This window comes from Dama dama, chromosome 15 (genome assembly GCF_033118175.1).
Source record: "Dama dama isolate Ldn47 chromosome 15, ASM3311817v1, whole genome shotgun sequence".
NCBI classification, from domain to species: domain Eukaryota; kingdom Metazoa; phylum Chordata; class Mammalia; order Artiodactyla; family Cervidae; genus Dama; species Dama dama.
The window spans coordinates 65,006,834-65,028,072 of NC_083695.1; the positions used below are offsets into that span (position 1 = coordinate 65,006,834).

A 21,239-nucleotide genomic window follows, 5' to 3' on the forward strand; every position below is an offset into this window, starting at 1 on the left:
CCCAGGAAGCAGGCAAAGAGGAGGTGTCACCATTCTGCACTTCTTGGCCTGACCTCACGCACACATTCATTCAACAAGTATTTATTAAGCGCCTATTTGTGCAAGGCACTTCCGGAGAGGGCGGACTGCAGCCCGGGCCACGCCCCCCCGCCCCGCCCCGCCCCGCCAGTTGCGGCGCCCTCGGCTTCAGAAAGGTGGTTCTGGCCCGACCCGCCACCGGAGGGCGGGGTGCCTAGGCGACTCCGTGGTGATGGCCAGCACCCCGGCCCAGATGCCGGCCACTCGGTCTCTGCTGCGGCCGCGCCCCCTCTCCCGCCCTCTCCCCTCCCCGTGCACTCCAGGCGCTACGCGCAGAGGGCACAGCCACACTTCGTGGGCTTCTCCACCTCCTCAGCAAAAGAGGTCCCGTCGCTGCACTCAAAGGTGAACTTCCTCCGCTTCAGCCGCAGGCCCTGGCAGCAGCCCTGGCCCGGACATGAGCCCCGGCACTCCACCCACGACAGCGGGCGCGTGGTCCGGCAGATGGCATAGCCCCTCTGGACCTGGTGAAAGTCCCGGACAGGGTCCCCCCGGCATTCGGACTCTGGATGGGACAGACACCAAGAGAAAGCCTCAGGGCACACCCGAGGGCCAGCACTGCCCTGGGGAGGCAGGAGGAAGAGGAGAAGGAAAAAACGAGCAGGAGTCGGGGACAGCAGCCTTGGACCCGGCCCTCTGTGCTCTCAGACCCCACCTCCATCCTCGCATCCTCCCTACCCGGCATGCACATGCACAGGCCTCCTCCTGGGCCCACAGTGAGGGCAGAGGAAAGGAAGAATTTTCTAGCAGCCAAGGACCTCCAGGACAGATTGGGCTGCGCCAGTAAGGTGGGCTCAAGAAGTGGCTGGAAGCCTGGGAGGCAATGATGTCAGAGATGGAATTGGAGCCAGAGGGTCTGGCCTAGGGGACCTGAAGGTGCTTGAGTTCTGGATTTCTCAGGTTCCTCCCTACCCCCTTCAGTGGAAGACCCTTGACCATCTTGGTCATGTGGGCCAGAAGGGCCTGGGAAGGAGTCCCCAACTCTCAGACCTCCTGCTGTTCTCCAGGTCCCAAGATGACGGGCTAAGATGCTATTACCCTGGTCGTCTCTTCTGTGAGGGGAGACCCCAGCCAGAAGGGGCACTGAGCCCAGAAAAAGGGGTTGCAAAGCAAGCTGGGCCAGGGAGAGACAGAGCATTGGTCTGAGGGTGGGCTCAGAGCCCAGAAGGTTGCGAGCACTACTGCCCCCAAGGAGGGGAGAGGGGCACAGAGGGGCCGCTGAGGTTGGGGAAAAGAAAAGTCAAGTCGCTAAAGCCAGCTGTGGAGAGGGACCCTGCAGAGGGCATGTCAGGAGGGGGGCCCCTGACCTTGCTCACATAGCTCTCCCGAAAAGCCGGGGTCACACACACAGTGTGCCCCCTTGGTGGCTGAGGCCTGGCAGTGGCCACGCAGGCACCGCAGGCCCCCACAGGGGTCTGCAGGTGCACCGGCCTGGTTGCACAGGGCCCCCGAGTACCCATCCTGGCACTGGCAGCTGTAGGAAAGAGCATCCAGAGGCACGCACTTCCCGTGGACACACCTGGAGAGACAGAGAAGAGTCACTGTGAGGACAGGCCAGAGCCAGTCCAAGCCCACCCGAGGGGAGCCCTCCCCACCCCCCACCAGCCCTGCAGCCCTGGGCTTCACCGGCTGTTATTTAGTTCCCAAAACTGAAACAAAGGGAGCAAAATGTCCTTCTGTGTTTGTCCCTAGGGTCCTTTGCCTGTTAATAAAAACTGAAAACCAAGAAAAATTAATAAAAACCCTGTGTTAGGCTACATGTTCCAATCTGGGGGTTTAAATGTATAGTCTTTCCTTACCATGGGGGCTTCCCTGGTAGCTCAGACAATAAAGAATCTGCCTGCAATGCAGGAGACCCGGGTTCGGTCCCTGGGGTCAGGAAGATCCCCTGGAGAAAGGAATGGCAACCCACTCCAGTGTTCTTGCCTGGAGAATTCCATGGACAGAGGAGCCTGGCGGGCCCCAGTCCATGGGGTCGCAAAGAGTCGGACACAAGTGAGTAACTAACACTTCCTCACCATGGGGAAGTGGAACTTTCGGGGGAGGGAAGGGAACCCACAGGTGGGCAGGGCTCACTTGTGGCCATGGCAGGGGCCGTCGGCTGGCTGGTCACAGTGCAGGCCCCCCCAGCCGGCCTCACAGTGGCACACGGGCCCCGGGGTGGCATTGGGCTGACAGATGCCATGCAGGCAGTAGAGTTTCCGGCAGGGCTCGCAGCCGGGCACCACGCCTGGCTTCATCCGTGTCTTGGTGAAGTCCTGCAACTCGTTGTTGATGTACAGGTTTCGGATGCAGCCATGGAAGCTGGTGCCATTGAGGATCTGCCACAGGCGGAAGGCAGCTGAATTCACATCCACCGGCATCCCTGGGATGGAGGGGAGGGGTCAGAGCTAGGCTGAGCTGGGCTCAGACCATGCCCAGCACCCCACTCTGAGGTCTGCTGGGCATATCTACAGTGTTCCCTGGTGCCCTCAGTATCTGTCCCCCAGTCTCTGCAACCCAGAGCCAATGTTTCTTTTGCCACCTTAGAGGGGCCAGACTTCCTTCCCAGGAGAAATGGAAAAGCTCTTTTCCTTGTGATCAGCTGACAAGAGATGCTCTGGGTGCCTAAGCCTGGCCACCCCCATCCAAGGTTCCTGCCCAGAAGCTCAGCGTTTACCTCCCAGTAGCGAAGGACTTGGGCCCCGAACTCGTGTGTACAGCACTTTGTCACCCACTTTCGTGGTCATCACTTCACAGCAACCCTCTGACTTTAGAGCTGCTGAAACCCCTTTGATTTCCGTGCTCAAAGAAATTGCACGACCAGTAAACAGCAGAGCTGGGTTTAACATCCAAGACCCCATCCCTCATACCTGTCCAGAGTCTCAGCAAGGCCCTCCACGGCACTGAGATGGCCCCGCTGCAGCTAGAAACCTGTCCCATTGGGACCTAGAAATGTTCTCAGGTGCTGGGTGGGGTCATCTACCCGCGAAGACTGTAAGCCCCATTGGGAGGTCCCCAGCTGATGCAAGGAGTCTGTGCGTGGGACTCCCGAGGGCCCCGAGAATGGACCCTGAATGACTGACAAGCCCCCTTCTGGCCTAAAGCCAAGAGGAAAGGTGGCTACCATGCAAAAGGTGGCTGGGAAAGGCCAAGCCCCCTCCCAGGCCAGGCTGCAAGTCCAACCCACATTTCCATCCTTCTTGGTCAGTCTGGGGTGGGCAGCAAGGAGCGTGGGCTCCAGGCAAGGAGGACAATCCACCAGTAGCTTGGCCATTTACTAGGACCTCCCCAACCCTCACTGCCACCTTGGAATGTCCCCCACAGGACAGTCCTGATCCTGGCAAGCTTCAGGCCAGAGGGCAAGAGAGGCCCCACCTGGAATAACCACCACACAATGGAGAGGCCCGGGGAGGGCCGGCTACAGCTCCACCCAGGCCAGGTCCTCACCTCCCACATAGAGGGGGGCGTCGCTGTTTAGTGTGTAGTGTTTGCCGAAGTTGTCCATGGTCATGGGGCTGCCGCCATCGATGGAGAGATTCACCATCTGGTCAAAGGTGACCAGCTCAACTGTGTGGAACTGCCCATCGTTGATCGTCTCAGTGCTGGAAGAAGATGAGGTGACCCCACCCCAGGGAATGGCCTTCAGTTTGACCTGTGCCTGCCCAGGCACTTCCCCAGAAAGGCCTCTGGTCCAGCACCCACTTCCCAAGAAACCAAATCTCTGAGAGAAAGGACTGTGGGAACTCGGTGGCCTCTGACCTGGCCCCTCCTGTTCCCCTTCGGGGGACTCTCTTGGGAAAGCTGAGGAGTTTGAGGCAGGGGTTTCCAACTAATCAGCCTCCCCTCCTCACTATGGAGCCCCCGGTGAGGTGGTGGTGGGATGAGGAAACTTGGGACCACAGCTCAGGCCCCAGATCCTCAGACCCAGTGTGGGACTGGACTCAGCAGTTTGAATGCCATTTCCACTTGGGCAGCCCAGGTCTCTGGGAGTCCTGATAACCACCTGCTCTTGGCCCAGAAGACCTCTCTGTGGCGCAACCCCACCTCCACCCCCAGCCCTTGAAGGCAGCTGGTGGGCAGGAGGAAGCACTACCTGTAGATGGCGGAGCTGGGGTAGCTGCCCGGGTCATAACTGACGCGCACGTGGCCCTGGTAGAGCTCCACTGCAATGTGATCGTTGTCCCCATTGTACAGCAGGATCCCATTGTCTTCTGCCGTGGAGACCTATGGCAATGGCACTTTCTCTCCCACCCCACCCCACGCAGCAGCAGCACAGGCTGGCGGGTGGGGCAGAAGGAGGACCCACCATTAAAAGAGAAATGCGTGCAGAACTGTCCTCCCCTGCCTGTGTGAGTGACATAGCCTTCAGTGGGTGCTGACCCAGGCTGGCAGTCCTCTCTCCCACTCCCCCTTCCCCCAACCCCACTAGAATCCCATCCACTGCCAGTCCGGCCATGGCCAGGCAGGGGAGGACAGGTGGGCCAGCTGAGGTCTGGAAACTCTGTGCTGGGGGTATGTAAGAGCTTGGGACCACCTGCCCAGAGAGAACAGTTAGAGTAGCTGTGGGGTATCCTGTTCTGTGTGCCTCAGGAAGCTGCCTTGGGACCAGGATGGAACCTATAGAGAGGACAAATTCAGAAAGACTGTCAAATAGAACAACCGTGGAAGCAAGCACTTGTCACTGGAGCCAAAGCAAAAGCTGGAGTTGTGCCTCGGGAGAGAGATTCTGCTGTGTTGATGCTGTGGGAGCCATGATGGTTTTTTCCTGCTCTGTCCCTCTTCTGGGAAAGATGCTGACCCCCTGGTCTGTAGAGCTGACACGTGGGCCAGTCTGGTCCAGTCATAGTACCCTGTCCCCCCTGGACTCAGTAATTGGTCCAGGGATGGGCAAGTAGCCTGAGACAGGCCAATCAGCAACCTTCCCTGAGGCTGCTGACTGTGGTCCAACTAGAGTTGGCAGGGAGAGCCAGCAGTGGGAGAGCAGGCTAAACCAAGCGTCTCCAAGGATGTGCCCGAGGCAATGGCTGGGCAGGGTTTCCATGAGCTTTATTTTGTTGAAGAGTTAAGTTAGCTGTGGTCTTGCATGTGGACAATGTGAGTGGACAGGATTTTGGAGAGGTGATCAGGTGATGGAGAGCAGAGTGAGCATGTTTGAGAGGCTAAAAGGTTCTGAGAAAAAGGAAAGAGAAGAGGACAAATAAAAGAGAGAAGAAAGATATGGAGGTTGGGATGTGTGTGTATGTTTAGTCGCTCAGTCGTGTCCGACTTTGCGACACCATGAACTGTAGCGTGGCAGTAGGGACAGGGAATGGAATTTGGGGGAAAGAGATGACTAAAGAGGGGTTTAATTTTTTTATCATGTGATATGCAATACTCTCCCTCCCCCAAGAAATGTTTAGCAAACAATGCTGTGGAAGTGGGACTTGCTTTTCTTTCCCTCAACATAATGATGTTCTCAGTGGAATTTAAGACATGGAATGGCAAAATAAGGGAACACAGGGCGAGCTGTGGCCGTATTCCAGCCACATGGAGAAAGCCTGTCTGCAGCGTTGGAGGCTGAAGCTGAGGAGTCATTGAGACAAGTGATGGTGGGAGGAGCTCCTGGTAAGTTTGATTTTCTGGATCCAGTCACCCATGAGACCACCTCCACCCCTGCCCTTCTCTGAGACTGGTTTTGTGACCCAATAACCTTTCCAACTGTGCTTAAACTAGTTCAAGCTGAGATCTTGATACCCACATCCAAACACAGAGTCCTCCCCACTGTCCTGATGGTGCGCTGACCTGAGACCAGGGTCCCCTGTTGCTTTCTGACCGGGTGCCCCGGGCACGCACCTGCAGCGTGATGTTGGCCCGCGGCCAGTTCTGCAGGTCCGTGAACTGCAGGTAGGTGTCCCGATCCACGAAGTTAACACTGAGCAGCTTCTCACATTCAGGGCCGCCAAAGCCGGGGAGGCACTGGCACACGGGCCCATTGCCCTGGTCCACACAGTTGGCCCCATTCTGACACTCAGTCCCTTCACAGGGGCTCCTGGGGGCAGGTGGTCTGGGAGGGGTCTCACAGAGCTGACCACTGGGAGGGAAAGGACTCGGGTCAGAGACGGCAGGAGCAAGGGGGGCGTCTTCCTTTCCCACAGTGCTGGAGAGAAACTCACTGAACATCTTGGGACACTTTAAAGCCATGGGAGATGCTCCCGATGGATGCTCCCGATGAACACTCCCTCTGAGAACTAAGAGCCAGAGGATGCTGAGAAATCAGATGAGAAACAGGTGTGGTCCCTGGACCAGCAGCATCAACATCACCTGAGCACTTGTCAGGGATGGAAAGCCTATTGAATCTGGTTTTTAACAAGATCCCAGGTGACTTGTGTGCACATTGGCTTTAAGAAGCCCTCAGTTGCTCATATGAGCAAACTTTGGTAGCAGGTTTTACTAGACCCACTTTGCAGAAAACAAAACTGAAACTTACGACAAAACAAAAGAGAAGACTCTGTAGCATCCAATATGCACAATAGTAAAAAAAATAAAAGTAGAAACAACATAAATGTCTTATCAACAATGAATGGACAAACAAATGTGGTATATCCATACAGTGGAAAATTATTCAGCCATTAAAAGGAATGACATTCTGATACATGCTTCCACATGGAGAACCTCTAAAACATGATGCTAAGTGAAAGCCAATCACAAAGGACCACAGATTGTTGATTCCATTAATATGAAATATTCAGAATAAGCAAATCTATAGACATAGACTTAGTAGGTTGGTGGTTGCCTAAAGTTGAGATGGAGGAGGGTTGTGGTAATAGATAAGTATGGAGTTTCTTTGGGGTAATGAAAATCTTCTAAAATTGATTGTGGCAATGGATGCCTAACTCAGAGATTATACAAAAAAGCCACTGAATTCTACACTTTAACTGGGTGAATTATATGGTATATAAGTCATATCTCAATAAAACTGCTTTTTAAAAGAAGATACAAGCAGAACATGGGAGGTGGGTGACCAGAAGGAAGGCAGGTGCCCTGCCCACCCAACCTCCCAGAGAGGCCGAGATGCAGAAGTAAGTGACCTTTAATGCAGGGCATGTCTTCAGGGAGCCACTGGGCAGGTAAGTGAATGGAGCACTGCCTGGTCATCTATGCCCACCTCCTGCTCCCTCCGTCAATCAGGGCAGGCACCCTCTGCCTGTGCCCTGAGCCACTGAGGAACTCTCCCCAGGTGAGATGGTGACTGGCACAGCGACAGTTAATGCTCCCAGGCTCTGCCCTCACTCACTCCCGCTAGTCATGCCTGGGGGCTCCTGCCAGCCCCCGAGCTGACCGCTCGGAGGAGCCAGTCACCCTTGGTGCCTCCAGAGGCCGCTCACCTGTAGCCCTGAGTACAGAGGCAGGAGTAGCCATTGGCTTCGTCCACACACTGGGCGCCATTCTGGCAGCGGTGGTCCCTGCAGTCATCCTGGTTCTCACTGCAGTTGTCACCTGCGTAACCTGGCGCACACTCACACCTGGGGCGGGCACAGGTGACGGACGTCAGCCTCACACGCAGCCCAGACCTCAGCCCGGAGCCTGCAGTACCCTGGGGCTATACATGTGACAGAGAACCCCACGGTCCGGTGGGTCTGTGGGTCCCCCAGGAAGTCACATGGAGCCCTAGATGTCAAGATGCCACCATCCGTCATGGGACCCTGTACTAGTACAGGACGAGAGCTTGTGGGGGCTGCAGGCAGGATGGGGGTGCTCTGGGCTGGGAGAGTGGATACCCCACAGCTGGAGGAGAGAAATGCTTGTGGAGGACCCACCCTCAGCACCAACAGCACATCCAATGTCAACCTTCAGCCCCTTCTCAACCTGCCCAGCGGCCTGTCCCCGCACCCCCAGCGCACGGCTCTGAGTCACATACGGCTCATGATCCCCCTTCCCCAGCCTCCCAGCTGCACCGGCCCAGCCTCCTGGGCCTCAGTCAGGCTAGGGCTCTCCTCCCTGTGACCTTCTGGCTCCAGGCCAGTTCCCAGCTTCCCAGCTCACACCGTGGCTCGCTGCTCTCCTGAGTCAGTCCACATGTGCCAACTATTTGCCTATCAAATAGAGAGCATGCCCTCCACCCTGTTCAGTCACGACCTTGCCCGATGCTCCCCGTCCTGCCCCCCCCCCACCAATAACAAGCCACTCTGTGGTCAGACCTGTCTCCACGGGCAGCAATCCATACCCTGCTACACTTCTCTGCCTTCACGCCTGTTGATTCTGGTACACCCTCCTCTCTCCCTGCCTCGATCCAGCCAGGCCAATAGCTCACCTTCTCCAGGAAGCTGCCGGTAAGCAACCCTTGCCAGAAATGCTTCCAAACTAGACTCCACAGCTCAACTACACAACCTGGCAAGTAAGTGCACCTGTGTGATTGTTTAAAAACTCATTTCCAATGTTTTTCAAGTAGTAAGAAATACCTTTCACCCAGTAAACACACAAACACTCCTCTGAAACTAGTTTTATGCCACAATACAATCCTTACTATAAAAAAGGGTATGATGATCTCTGATATTTTCTTTCTTTTTTTTTTTTGTTTTAGCTTAATCTTGGTCCATCCAACTGATCACAGTATATTATAAGGTGGGTCTTGAGCTGCAGTCTGAAAAGTGTAACAGTAGCTATGCACCCAACCAACTCATTCATTGACATTTCATGAATGAATGAATGCATTCATTCATTCAGTGAATGAATGCATACTGAACACTTGCTAGGTTCCAGGTACAATGCCAGGCACAGCTGAGTGTCTGGCAGTTCCCACCTTCCTCCAAGACAGGAGGTTGAGTAAATATGCACTATACACTCACTGGGTGCTCCGTCTCTGTGCTGTGAAGGACTGTCTCGGCAGTATCTGACTGACAATGCCCAGTGCTGCTTCAGTCCGGCCTCCAAGGTCCAGTCTCTCTGCGGAGCAAGCACGCCACTTGCTCTGCCACTGTCTGCTCTGCCAAGCCCACATGCTGGCTCAGCCAGGAGGGCAGCATCTGTCCACTATCTGGATGGAGGCTCCTGTGCAGCCCCTTGATCTAAGATCTGGGCCTCAGTGTCCCCCAGCTCTCCCTTCCTGCCCAAGAGGTTCTGGCAGCTCCTACTTGGCTAAGTCCCTGAGGGACTCCATCCTCTGCCTTCGCCCGAGTGGCTGGGGTTGGGTCCCTCAGCCACAGACCTAAAGAAGCCCTACCACTGTGCTGCCCTGACAGGTGGAATAGGGTCCCAGAATTGAGACCTGCTTGCAAAACTGCAGGTGGGAGCAACATCTGAAAAACCCATGATTTTCACATTGCAGTCTGCCGGTGACAAGTACTTCTACATAGGCCAGTAATAATGATGGTGACAACAGTCAAGGACCCCTTATCCAACCTCCTGAGGCCAGACAGCTTTTGAAATTCGGGACTTTCTGGATTTGGGAATGGTAATACAATGTCTCATTAGTGTTAGTCGCTCAATCGTGTCTGACTCTTTGCGACCCCATGGACTGTAGCCCACCAGGCTCCTCTGTCCGTGGAATTCTCCAGGCAAGAACCTTAGAGTGGGTTACCATTCTCTTCTCCAGGGGATTTTCCCAACCCAGGAATTGAATTCCGGTCTCCAGCATTGCAGATGGATTTTTTTTTTTTTTTTTTTCTTTTTACCACCTGAGCCACCAGGGAAGCCCCAGTACAATGTCTCTAACTGTGTACTATGAAACATGTCAGTTGAATCTGGGGTCGCCCCTTAATTAAACATGCTCACATTCTACTGCAAACTCTACACATATTCCCTCTACATGGGATGAATGGTGACTCTAAGCAGCCTCCTGTCAGTGCAGGTCAGTTTTTAATACCAAATACATTGATTGGATCAAATTTTGCTATCAAACGGTCATTTGGTTTTCAGAGTTTTGTGTATTTTGCAATTGGCAATGAGAAATTGTGGACCTTGACTAGTTATTTATTGAGTACTTTTCAAATGTCAGACATGGAGGTAAGTGCTTTCCACCGCATTGGCTTATCTAATCCTTCCAACCACCCCAGGAGGAAGCTACTGGTGCGCCCAGTTTGCACCCATTCCAGGTCATGATGTAAACTCAGGTCTGTCGGACCATGAATACCACCACCCTGCCCCTGGCTCTGACTATACAGCCGAAACCAACACACCTGACAGGTAAGGAAACAGGCTGGGGAGGGCAGGGGGAGGTGACGTGGTGCCCCATGCCCTTCCCTGGCCCCAGAAATGGGCAACACTGACCTGGGCCCATCGGGGGTGCCCACACACTGGGCCTCATGCTGACACGGGTTCAAATCTGGAGCACAGAAGTCCACCAGCAGCTCACAGGCCCTTCCTGGGGAAAAGATGGGGGGAGCAGGAGAGAAGCTGCCCCCCGTGCTCTACCAGGCAGCCAGCCCAGCAGAAACCTCCTGCAGGCACCGAGGCAGGGCCCCAGCCTTTCGCCCATCGGGCCAGGCCTCAGGGCACTGGTTCTCAGCTCCCCACAGACCTTTGAACCCCACCACACTTACCTGAGTACTGCAGAGGGCATTGGCAGGTGTAGTTGCCCACGCCGTCCACGCAGGTGCCCCCATTGGCACAGGAGTGCTCCACACAGTCGTCCGTGTCTACCCCGCAGGTCGGTCCTTCAAAGCCGGTGGGGCAGGAGCACCTGTGGGGAGCAGGGAGAGATGGGTGGGCCCACAGCCAGGTGGCAGCCTTCCCGAGGCACTGGTGTAAGCCTGTGGCCAGTAGTCAAGAGCATCAGCCCAGAGTTTTGGTCCCTGCTCTGGATCAGGCCCTTGTTAGGTGCTGAGGGTTAGAGGTGACCAAGACCAGCCCGGTGAAGGTTTTCAGAGCATCCGGGCAACAGATCACTCTGTCTAGTGGGGGTGAAAACAGGGAGACTGGCGACCAAGGGAGAGACTGAGGACCAGGATGGTGCGAAACTGATGCTGGAAAAGGTGGACAAAGGGGCAGAGATCACCTAGCTCCTCCCTGGGGGGAGTGGCCAGGGCGGGCTTCCTGGAGGAGGTGGTGAGTTAGCTAAGGACTCTGACAGGGGAGAACAGGAAGGAGAGAGAAAGCAGCGGGGGTAAAAGCCTGGGGGAGAGAGAGCCTTACAGTACACCCTACAGTTTCCTCTATATAGTTCAGGACTTGAGGAGCACATATTTCAGGGATGGGGTGAGAAGAGGGCTGGGGGGTAAGCAGGAGTCAGGTCCTGGATATTAGTCATCTTCAAACTGGGATACACTCCCCGCTGGGGCAACTGTGGCTTTCTAAAGGATTTGCAGGTCACAGAGGTCTGAGCAATTAATTTCCATATCTTCAAGTTCTGCATGAACTCCTCCCTTAACTGACCTGCCCCAGAGCTCCAGAAAGGTGCACAGGTACCTCTTCCAGCCTGAAGTCAAGGTGGGCCATGCCTGGGGCTTAAAATCCTCTGGTGCCAAGTAAAGGGACAATTAGGAATATTGATGTTTTCAAAATGAAGGAACAAATGCTTTTGCAAGTCAAGAGGTTTCCAATCCTGTGCATTAAAAAGTAATTGAAGGAAGACCTCATGGAACTATCAGCTGATAGAGCATTAAAAATAATTTTTGATGACTGATCACTCTGGGTTTCTGACGTATTAACCTGGAAGGGTTTCAAGTAATTGAGAGACATGGCTATGATAAAACTCCTAATCCCACTGGTTTATTTATGTGAACAAACATTCTAAGCATTTAGAGCTATATATATACATACATATATATATATAGAGAGAGGGCTATCTATGTATTTTAAAAAGGAATAGATTGGCTGCTAAGTCCTCTGATATTCCATAATATTCATGTCTGGACATAGGAACCAATTAGGAGAAGAAAAGGAAGCACACCCACACACAAAAGCTCCATCTATCTCATTAAGAGATACAGTCTAATAAAATGTTACTTTTATGTGTAATAATTATCAATCAAAATTTGAAAAACAGCTATGTTGTTCTAATCAACTGTATATTATTGATCATTGTAATGATAATGCAAAAGAAACTTTCGTCAGAGGTTTATGGGGACAAGAAAGAAGTGAAAAAACTTCCCATTTAAACTTATATACCCATGTTGGGGCAGGAAGGTATGACAGGGTGCTCAAGAAAAGCCTCTCTAACATGAAAACAGATTACAGTAGAAGAAAAAGTCAGGGAGGGTGGCGGCGAGGGGAATAAAATAGAAATACTAGTTTGAGAAGAAACACAGATGACATGAGACTTGAAGCTTGTTCAAGAGGAGCTCCTTCGTGTGATTTTAAAATTTTTTGCTGAAGAATGAGAAAAGAGTGATTTAAAGAATGATACCTTTATTTTTAAGTGTTAATAATATGTGCAATATCCTGGAAATGACCTTCTTTGCAAAGAAAAATTAAATTTACCATGAAAAATTTTAGCTGTCACTTAATGCATGAAGTAGTTGATAATTGTAAAAAAATCTGTTTGGAGCAGCAGGTATGTGAACAAAAAGGTGTGAAGCCTGTTGCAGGGTGTGTCCTGGAATTTCATTCCCCCTGCGAGATTGCGGGGGACACCAGAGAGGTCTGAAGCGGGTTAAGGGGATCTCAGCTAAGTCCCCTCTGGTAGGGCTGGGGGTGGATAACAGATGAGACCCTTGTAAGTCTCAGGGTTGGGAGGTAACTCAGGGAAGCACCCCTTTCTACCAAAAGAACCCTTCCAACAACTCCCCCCAGTCTGTAGGAATGCCAAGTGTGAGGGGCTACCCCAGCTGCAACCCCAGTAGCCTAGCCAATGAGGTGGGGGCTTTGATGGAGCTGCTGCCAAGCCCAGAGGAGGTCAGAGCCTATTGTAAGGACGCTGTTTCCAAGGCGACACCTGCCACGAGGTCATTTACTGTTTTTTTTTTTTTACATCTGGTAATTTGGGTTTGCAGAGACAGGTTGACCATTTCTGCCAGTAGACTTGACATCACTTTCTGAAGAGTCAGTTTGCTCAGCTGGCAATTTATTTTCAGCAACTAAATTCTGTGTGCTCCTCAGAAAAGCTCTGGGTCCAGGAGAACTCTGGGAAGATGGAGGGCTCGAGAGGCTCTGGGAGAGCAGGGTGAGTGGGGGGCTCACGTGGCGATGTCAGCACTGGGAGGCCTTGCAGGATGAGCTGTGGAGGATCTTGGTGAGGTCTAGCCCTTCACTGAGCAGTGGGGAACCCGTGCCCATGATGCGACCACAGTGACCCACGAGCTGGTGGGGAAGACCCCGGAGGGTGGGACCAGGACTTGCTCCCACCTGTGGGCAGGCTTCCCTAGCCCTTCCCAGGGGCTCAGGTGGAGGTTTGATCCTGAGGAGCTGGCTCAGGGTCCTCCCTTTGGACAACACTGGCCCAACAAGCAGGTGTTTGGCTTCAACTGGAGGTTAATAGAAACGATAGGCGTTTACAACGTCCGCCACTGCCTCTTGGCACTGTCACTGAATACGCCCTAGGCGACAGTTCCCAGTGCCTTTGGAGGACTCTCCTGGAACCTGGCAAGAGCAGGGAGAAGCCTGGAGCAGGAGCTCTAAGCCCAACCCTGACCCAGCCTGCTGGGTGACCTGGGCATCCCCCAGAGTCTCTGTGCTTCCACTGCATCGGGGGCTTGGCCAGTGGGGGTGAGGGGATGGTGTGTGGAGAGGCCTCTGGCTGTGATCTGGAGTGAATGACTGCTCCCCCTGAGCTTGTCCCCCCCATCTTCCAGAGCACAAGGGCCCTGGGCCATCCCATTCAGAGGAAGCAGGCGCTGAGGTCGGACCAATCAACACCCTGCCCACCAGGGTCCAGTCCCGGACCCCAAGCAACTCACGTGAAGCCAGCATCCTCGCCCTCATGTGAGCGGCAGGTCCCACCATTTCCACAGGGGCTGCTGGAACAGCTGTCCAGGGACACCTCACAGTCTCGGCCCTGGGGAGGAAGTCAGTGATCGGGGGGGACCCCAGGGAGACCCGGGGCCAGTGAGTCAGCAGGGCCAGCCAGCCCCCTCAGCGACTCAGCCTGCCTGTCCCGGGAGTTACTTGTCTACTCAGCCACGTGTCAGGCCGTGGATGACACACTCACTTGGACTCCTGCTCTGAGCCAGGAGCTACCCTGGGCCTCATGGGCTGAGTGACCAAGAGGACAGCCCCAAGCCTGCTATACTGCGCCCTCGAGCAGGTCCCCCATCTCCTACCTCAGCCCCCACTCACCTTGTAGCCGCTGGGGCAGGCACACCTGTACACCTCAAGGGGGTCGTTGTGGCAGGTGCCCTGGTTCTGGCACGGGCTGGACAAGCAGGGATCACACTTGGCCTGGACAGCCAGGGTGGGGGGACCTAAGGCAAGGGGGAACATTAGTGCAGCGGGGAGGCAGGCGGACAGGGCTGGGCAGAACCCCCGCCCCTACCCCGGCATCCTGGTGTGCAGGGATGCATGGTGGAAGCCCTCTCCCCAAGGTTCTTGCCCCTCCCTGTATTTCCTCTGGATCACGCTCACCCTCCTTTCACATCCACCTCTCCAGCCTCCGGACCCTCCTCTGTAAAAACAGAGTTAAAAACAGCCCCTGCCTCATGGGGCTGGAAGGACTAAATGAGATAATCCCAAAAAAGTGTTTCGCAGGCAGGTGTTGGATAGTAAGGAGCTCCCACGTGGTGGGCAGAGCAGGAGCACCGGTGTGAGAATGTCATGGTCACTATTATAGAAATCAGTTGAGGTTTTCTCCATCCCCTCATACCCTTCCACAGCAACCACGTCAGCCTGGTCACTTGCTGGCCTGGACAGCAAAGGTGGCCACTCCAGCAGAGAAGAGATCCAGCTCTGAGAGGAAGCCACACTTAGGAGAAAAAAATGTCCATTGCCTAGAACTTGTTTCTCTCCAAGGCTGAACAGGGAAAGACCCTTTCCTGTCTCCTCTCTGGCCACAGGCATGACCTTCTCCAGCCCCTTCAGGACTCACTGGTGGCCCTTCCTTGAACTTGAACGTGGGTGAGGAGCCAGCAGCCAGACTGCCTGGGGCGGCCCCCCATGAGAAGCATGAGGACCTCACAAGAATAAATAGTAAGACCAGCCAGTTAAGTTACGTTTCCACATCAGAGGGGCTTCCCTCATAGCTCAGTTGGTAAAGAATCCGCCTGCAGCTCAGGAGACCCTGGTTCAATCCCTGGGTTGGGAAGATCCCCTGGAGAACGGATAGGCTACCCACTCTAGTATTCTTGGGCTTCGCTTGTGGCTCACCTGGTAAAGAATCTGCCTGCAATGCGGGAGACCTGGGTTTGATCCCTGGGTTGGGAAGATCCCCTGGAGAAGGGGAAAACTACCCACCCCAGTATTCTGGTCTGGAGAATTCCTTGGACTGTATAGTCAACGGGGTTGCAAAGAGTCGGACACAACTAAGCAACTTTCACTCACTCACTCACTCCACTTCAGACTCTTTCTAGAAGTAGAGAAACATCAGTTCCACTGAAAATGCATGAGTTTGACTAGAAGGAGAAACACTTTCTAGTAATAACTGCAGGGGAATCCTCATGGGTTACAGGTGGAGCTCTGTTTCTTGATCCGGGTGCTGGATACCTCAGTCAGTCAGTTTAGTTGCTCAGTCGTGTCCGACTCTTCGCGACCCCATGGACTGCAGGCTTCCCTGTCAATCACCAACTCCCAGAGCCTACTCAAACTCATGTCCACCATGTCAGTGATGCCATTCAACCATCTTATTCTCTGTTGTCCCCTTCTCCTCCTGCCTTCAATCTTTCCCAGAATCAGGGTCTTTTCCAATGACTCAGTTCTTCACATCAGGTGGCCAAAGTATTGGAGTTTTAGCTTCAACATCAGTCCTCCCAATGAATATTCAGGACTGATTTCCTTTAGGATGGACTGGTTGGATCTCCTTGCAGTCCACGGGACTCTCAAGAGTCTTCTCCAACACCACAGTTCAAAAGCATCAATTCTTCGGCACTCAGCTTTCTTTAGAGTCCAACTCTCACATCCATACATGGCTGCTGGAAAAACTATAACTTTGACTATATGGACCTTTGTTGGTAAAGTAATGTCTCTGCTTTTTAATATATTGTCTAGATTGGTCATAGCTTTTCTTCCAAGGAGCAAGCATCTTTTAATTTCATGGCTGCAGTCACCACCTGCAGTGGTTCTGGAGCCCAAAAAATAAAGTCTGTCACTGTTTCCATTGTTTCCCCATCTATTTGCCATGAAGTGATGGGACTGGATGCCATGATCTTAGTTTTCTGAATGTTGAGTTTTAAGCCAACTTTTTCACTCTCTTCTTTCACTTTCATCAAGAGGCTCTTTAGTTCTTCGCTTTCTGCCCTAAGGGTGGTATCATCTGCATATCTGAGGTTATTGATATTACTCCTGGCAATCTTGATTCCAGCTTGTGCTTCATCCAGCCTGGTATTTCACATGATGTACTCTGCATATAAGTTAAATAAACAGGGTGACAATATACAGCCTTGACATACTCCTTTCCTGATTTGGAACCAGTCTTTTGTTCCATGTCCACTTCTAACTCTTACTTCTTGACCTGGATGAGTTCAATTTGTGAAAATTCACTGAGCCTTTCATTAACTCTCTGTGTAATTTTCTGTTATGCATGCTGTATTCCAATAAAAAAAATTTTTTTAAGGAGCTTTCTTCCTATATATTATTTATTTACTTTTGGCTCTGCTTTGTCTTCATTGCTACATGTGTTTTTCTCTTGTTGCGGCAAGTGGGGGCTAGCTACTCTTCCTTGCAGTGTTCAGGCTTCTCATGCAGTGGCTTCTCTTGCTGTGGAGCAGGGCTGTAGGGCCTGCAGGCTTCAGTAGTTGCGGCTCGTGGGCTCAGCAATTGTGGTGTACGGGCTTGGCTGCTTCGCGGCATGTTGGATCTTCCCAGATCAAGGATCAAACCTGTGTCTCCTACATTTGCAGGCGGATTCTTTACCACTGAGTCACCAGGGAAGCCCCCAGTTAAATTTAAACACACACACACACACCCCACACACAAACCTCTCATCAGTACCAGTCCCACCCCATTAAATAAACACCGAGCAAATATTTCAACATAAACTGGCCTGCTCCCAACAGCTGCCAGCCAAGCCACAGACTGGACCCTTCTGAAGTGTTGCTCCTGTGATAGCACACAGGGTGGCCCGGGGCTCCCTCATTAACCTCCGGCTGTCAGTTTCACTTCCGCTGGTGGTCTGTGAGCTTGTGGAGGGCAGGAGCCGTGTCCCACAGCCTCCAGCGCCCTTCTGCAGCTGTGCCCCCGCACACAAGCCAAGCCCGGGTCAGCACCTCGGCCTCTGCCTTCTGCCCGGCAGGGTTCCCTTGGCCTTCAGTCAATCAGTCAATCAGTCCCCGAGCCCGTGTTTACAAAGGCCCAGGGTGAGGCGCCTCCAATCACACCAGGCCCTGGATTTCTAGAGATGTCCGGAGGGTAGCAGCTGAGTCCAGTGGCTCAGGGGTTTAAGCTAATTGCTGAGCACAATTCCTACCAAAGGGAGGCCTGAGTGCCTGTACTGCTGGGAGGCTTGGAGCTTCCAGAAACACTGCTGCTATTTTTATTTTCCTTACATAACCCCAGGGAGGGATTAGAGCCTTTACAGCCTGAGATTTTCCGCCTGGCTTTTTTTTTTTTTGCTTGCTGTATGTCAGGACGAGAGGGCAGTCATTCTAACAAGCAGCAGAGGCCTCATTCCTGCCACCTGTCCCCCACCCAGCCAGTCACCCCAGGGACACAGAAGTGTCTGGAAGTGCCCTGCCAGGGTTGATGGGGGAAGCAGGAAGTGGGGGGATGCAACCTGGTACCCGCCATCCCCTCTCGCGCTCCTGGGCTCACCTTGGCATTCAAATTTCTTGGCAGGCGTGGTGAGGAGCAGTTTGCCTTCCATGTCTGGGGGCCCAGCGCAGCGGGCAATGCCCGGTTCCTTGTAGCCTGTTTTCACCCAGCCGGACAGCCAGCGCAGGTTGCAGTCACAGTACAGGGGGTTGGCACCGATGGCCCTGGGTTAGACGGCAGAGAGGAGCAGACATTACACCTTCATGGAGTTCCTCACCCATTGGGTGCCGGGTACCAGGCATTATGCCTGGAGCTGGCAAAACCCTAACAATCCCCATTCAGTGAGCACTAACCGTGTAGCCAGGACAGATTTAAGTACTTTATACCTGTGATCTCGCTCAGTCCTCATCACACCCTACTAACCCCGTTTTACATGTTGAAAATGAAGCGCAAAAGGTGAAGACACTTGCCCAAGATGCACAGAGAAAGTGGGGAGGTAGGATTTGCACTCAGGCTGTTGAGGCCAGAGCCTCTGTCGGCACCACCTCCAGGGTGTACCAGGGAGAGACGAACCAACATTCACTGCTGTGATGAACCAGCTTCTCCCATGTTAGTGCATCTAATCCTCTCATCAGCCTCACAGTATAAGCTTTCTCTTCTCCATCTCAAAGATGTGGGAACTGAGCCTCACGTGGAATAAGTCATTTTCCTGGGGTCACACAATCAGTGAAGCACAGCCCCCTGATCCAGATCTAGAGCTGTCTGACTTGAAAGCCTAAATTCTTTTTTAAAAAATTAATTAATTAATTATTTGACTGCACCAGGTCTTAGTTGTGGCACGTGGGATCTAGATCCCTGACCAGGGATGGAACCCTGGCCCCCGGCATGGGGAGCAGAGTGTTAGCCACTGGACCACCAGGGAAGTCCCCTCTTTTTTTTTTGTAAGCCTATACTCTTTAATTTTTCTCTTCAATTTCAATTAAACAAGTGCATAAGCACATTCTCACTGTAAATCATTTTCAGACATGGCACACAACAGTCTCACTTTAAATGACATTGTGAATGTCCTCAATACTACTAAATTGTATTCATTAAAATGGTTAATTTTATATTCCTTGAATTTCACCTTGATTTTTTAAAAAGGCACATTCCTATGTTACTGATGGGAATGCAAGATGGCAGAACTCCAACGGAGGGGGATTGCCTGATCTCTATCTAGTCAGCAATGCAGTTGCCTTTTGACCCAGCAACTCTGTTTCTGGCGCATCTCACAGATCTGTGCCTGCACAAGTGTGTAAAGGCATCTGTGCAATGGTAGTGATCACAGCACTGTTTGTGACAGAAAGACCGGAAGCCTCCCGTGTTCATCAGTGGGGGAGTGGTTAAGGAAACTACAATACATCCACATTACAAAAAAGTCCACTGTCCCTGCCAACCACAGGACCCATGGTCACATGGTCATCATACTCCATATGTAGCCTTCCAATCCTTTCCCATATTTACACATACGATTGGTTCTTCATGAGAAGAGATCATATCCATCCAGCACACATAGTTACTGAGCAGCCTGCTTCTTGTCACTAAACAGCATGCCTTGGAGACCTCTCCAGGTCAGCTGTATGGATCCACCTCATTTTATCAAACTGCTTCAGAGCATCCCAAAGAATGGACACTTCATAGCTTTCACTGCCAGACACTCCAGTTGTTTCCAGCGGCAGTGAACACTTTGTCCATGCCTCTCTGCAAGGAGAGAGCATTTCTCTAGAACAGATGCCTAGAAGGAGGATTCATGTTGCAGAGGAAGTGCACGTAAAATGTTCACAGTGAAGTGAAAGTGAAAGTCGCTCAGTCCTGTCCAACTCTTTGGGACCCCATGGACTATACAGTCCATGGAATTCTCCAGGCCAGAATACTGGAGTGGGTAGCTTTTCCCTTCTCCAGGGGATCTTCCCAACCCAGGGATCAAATCCAGGTCTCCTGCATTGCAGGCAGATTTTTTTTTTACCAGCTGAGCCACAAGGGAAGCCCAAGAATACTGGAGTGGGTAGCTTTTCCCTTCTCCAGGGGATCTTCCCACCCCAGGAACTGAACCAGGATCTCCTGCATTGCAGGCAGATTCTTTACCAACTGAGCTAACAGGGGAGCCCAAAATGTTCACAGCCAGCCTCCAAAAAAGGTTGTAACGACTTACACTTGCCAGCAGGGTGAGGGTGTGCCTGCTCCCTCGCATCCCCACCCCGACACTGACACTGCGCACTGCCAGCCTCTTAGGCTTTGACCAGGCTGGTGGGTAAGCTCATAACCTTCTCACTAAACCACAGTGAGAGATTCAGAGATGAACAAGACATGGATCTGGGGAAACAAAGGTTGCCAGTGGTCTTTGCGCCAGCAAATAGAAAAACCAGAGCCTCGTATCTGAAGTTCATTTGTATCAACATTATTGTGAAAACATAAGGCTATATAATGTTCATGAGAATAAGCACATTTATTAAGTACCAAATGGATGCACTGTCATTTTCCGCCTGTGTCTGGGCAACACAGAGGAAGCAGTTCCCCTGGCGATGTGTTGGGTCTGATAAAAGCAGCAGCGACTCTGAGCAGGAATTCCCCCAAATACACAGCTGATGACGGCCCATCTTATAAAGCAGGCTCAACAGTCTTGGACTCCGGCCCCTGGCGCAGCTGCTCACTGCCCGGGTGACCTTGAGCGGCTCACTTAACATCTCTGGGGCTCACTTTATGATTCGATAAAGAGCCTGCAATCTGGAAGGGAGAGAAAGACAAGCACATCGAGCCTGAAATGGGCGCCAAGGGAATAATGTAGCTTGGAAAATGAAAGCCAGTTCAGCCTCGACGTGTATTTCATCTTTTCTGTCCTGATTTGCTGACAGCATCCATCCTGGCTAATGGGACAGGGCAACACCTTCCTCTTTTCCCTGAACACTGCCAGGGCTTCTCAGAGGTAGAGGAAGTTCAGACGCTTCGATTTTTTGAAGCTCCATTGTGTTAAAAAAGAAAATAAAGAGTGAAGTAAGCCAGAAAGATAAACACCAATACAGTACACTAACGCATATATATGGAATTTTAAAAGATGGTAACGATAACCCTATATGCAGGACAGAAAAAGAGACACAGATGTATAGAACAGACTTTTGGACTCTGTGGGAGAAGGCGAGGGTGGGATGATCTGAGAGAACAGCACTGAAACATGTATATCATCAAGTGTGAAACAGATCGCCAGCCCAGGTTGGATGCATGAGACAAGTGCTCAGGGCTGGTGCACTGGGAAGACCCAGAGGGATGGGATGGGGAGGGAGGTGGGAGGGGGGATCAGGATGGGGAACACATGTAAATCCATGGCTGATTCATGTCAATGTATGGCAAAAGCCACTACAATATTGTAAAGCAATTAGCCTCCAACTAATAAA

At 52.4% G+C, this 21,239-nt stretch overlaps 1 protein-coding gene across 1 annotated transcript in view; it reads right to left on the minus strand.

The window, feature by feature from the left end:
- Positions 1-343: 343 nt before the first annotated feature.
- The window catches only part of SLIT1 (slit guidance ligand 1), a 164,649-nt gene continuing 143,753 nt past the window's right edge, over positions 344-21,239 (minus strand). The window contains exons 26-37 of the mRNA XM_061163120.1: positions 17,872-18,035; positions 14,251-14,375; positions 13,872-13,969; positions 10,574-10,717; positions 10,306-10,395; positions 7,425-7,562; positions 5,893-6,130; positions 4,154-4,284; positions 3,508-3,662; positions 2,155-2,443; positions 1,386-1,597; positions 344-583 (exon numbers count right to left, since the gene is read on the minus strand). Of these exons, the coding sequence (XP_061019103.1) occupies positions 345-583; positions 1,386-1,597; positions 2,155-2,443; positions 3,508-3,662; positions 4,154-4,284; positions 5,893-6,130; positions 7,425-7,562; positions 10,306-10,395; positions 10,574-10,717; positions 13,872-13,969; positions 14,251-14,375; positions 17,872-18,035 (2,023 nt within the window). The 3' untranslated portion in view covers position 344. The remainder of the gene's footprint in view (positions 584-1,385; positions 1,598-2,154; positions 2,444-3,507; positions 3,663-4,153; positions 4,285-5,892; positions 6,131-7,424; positions 7,563-10,305; positions 10,396-10,573; positions 10,718-13,871; positions 13,970-14,250; positions 14,376-17,871; positions 18,036-21,239) is intronic.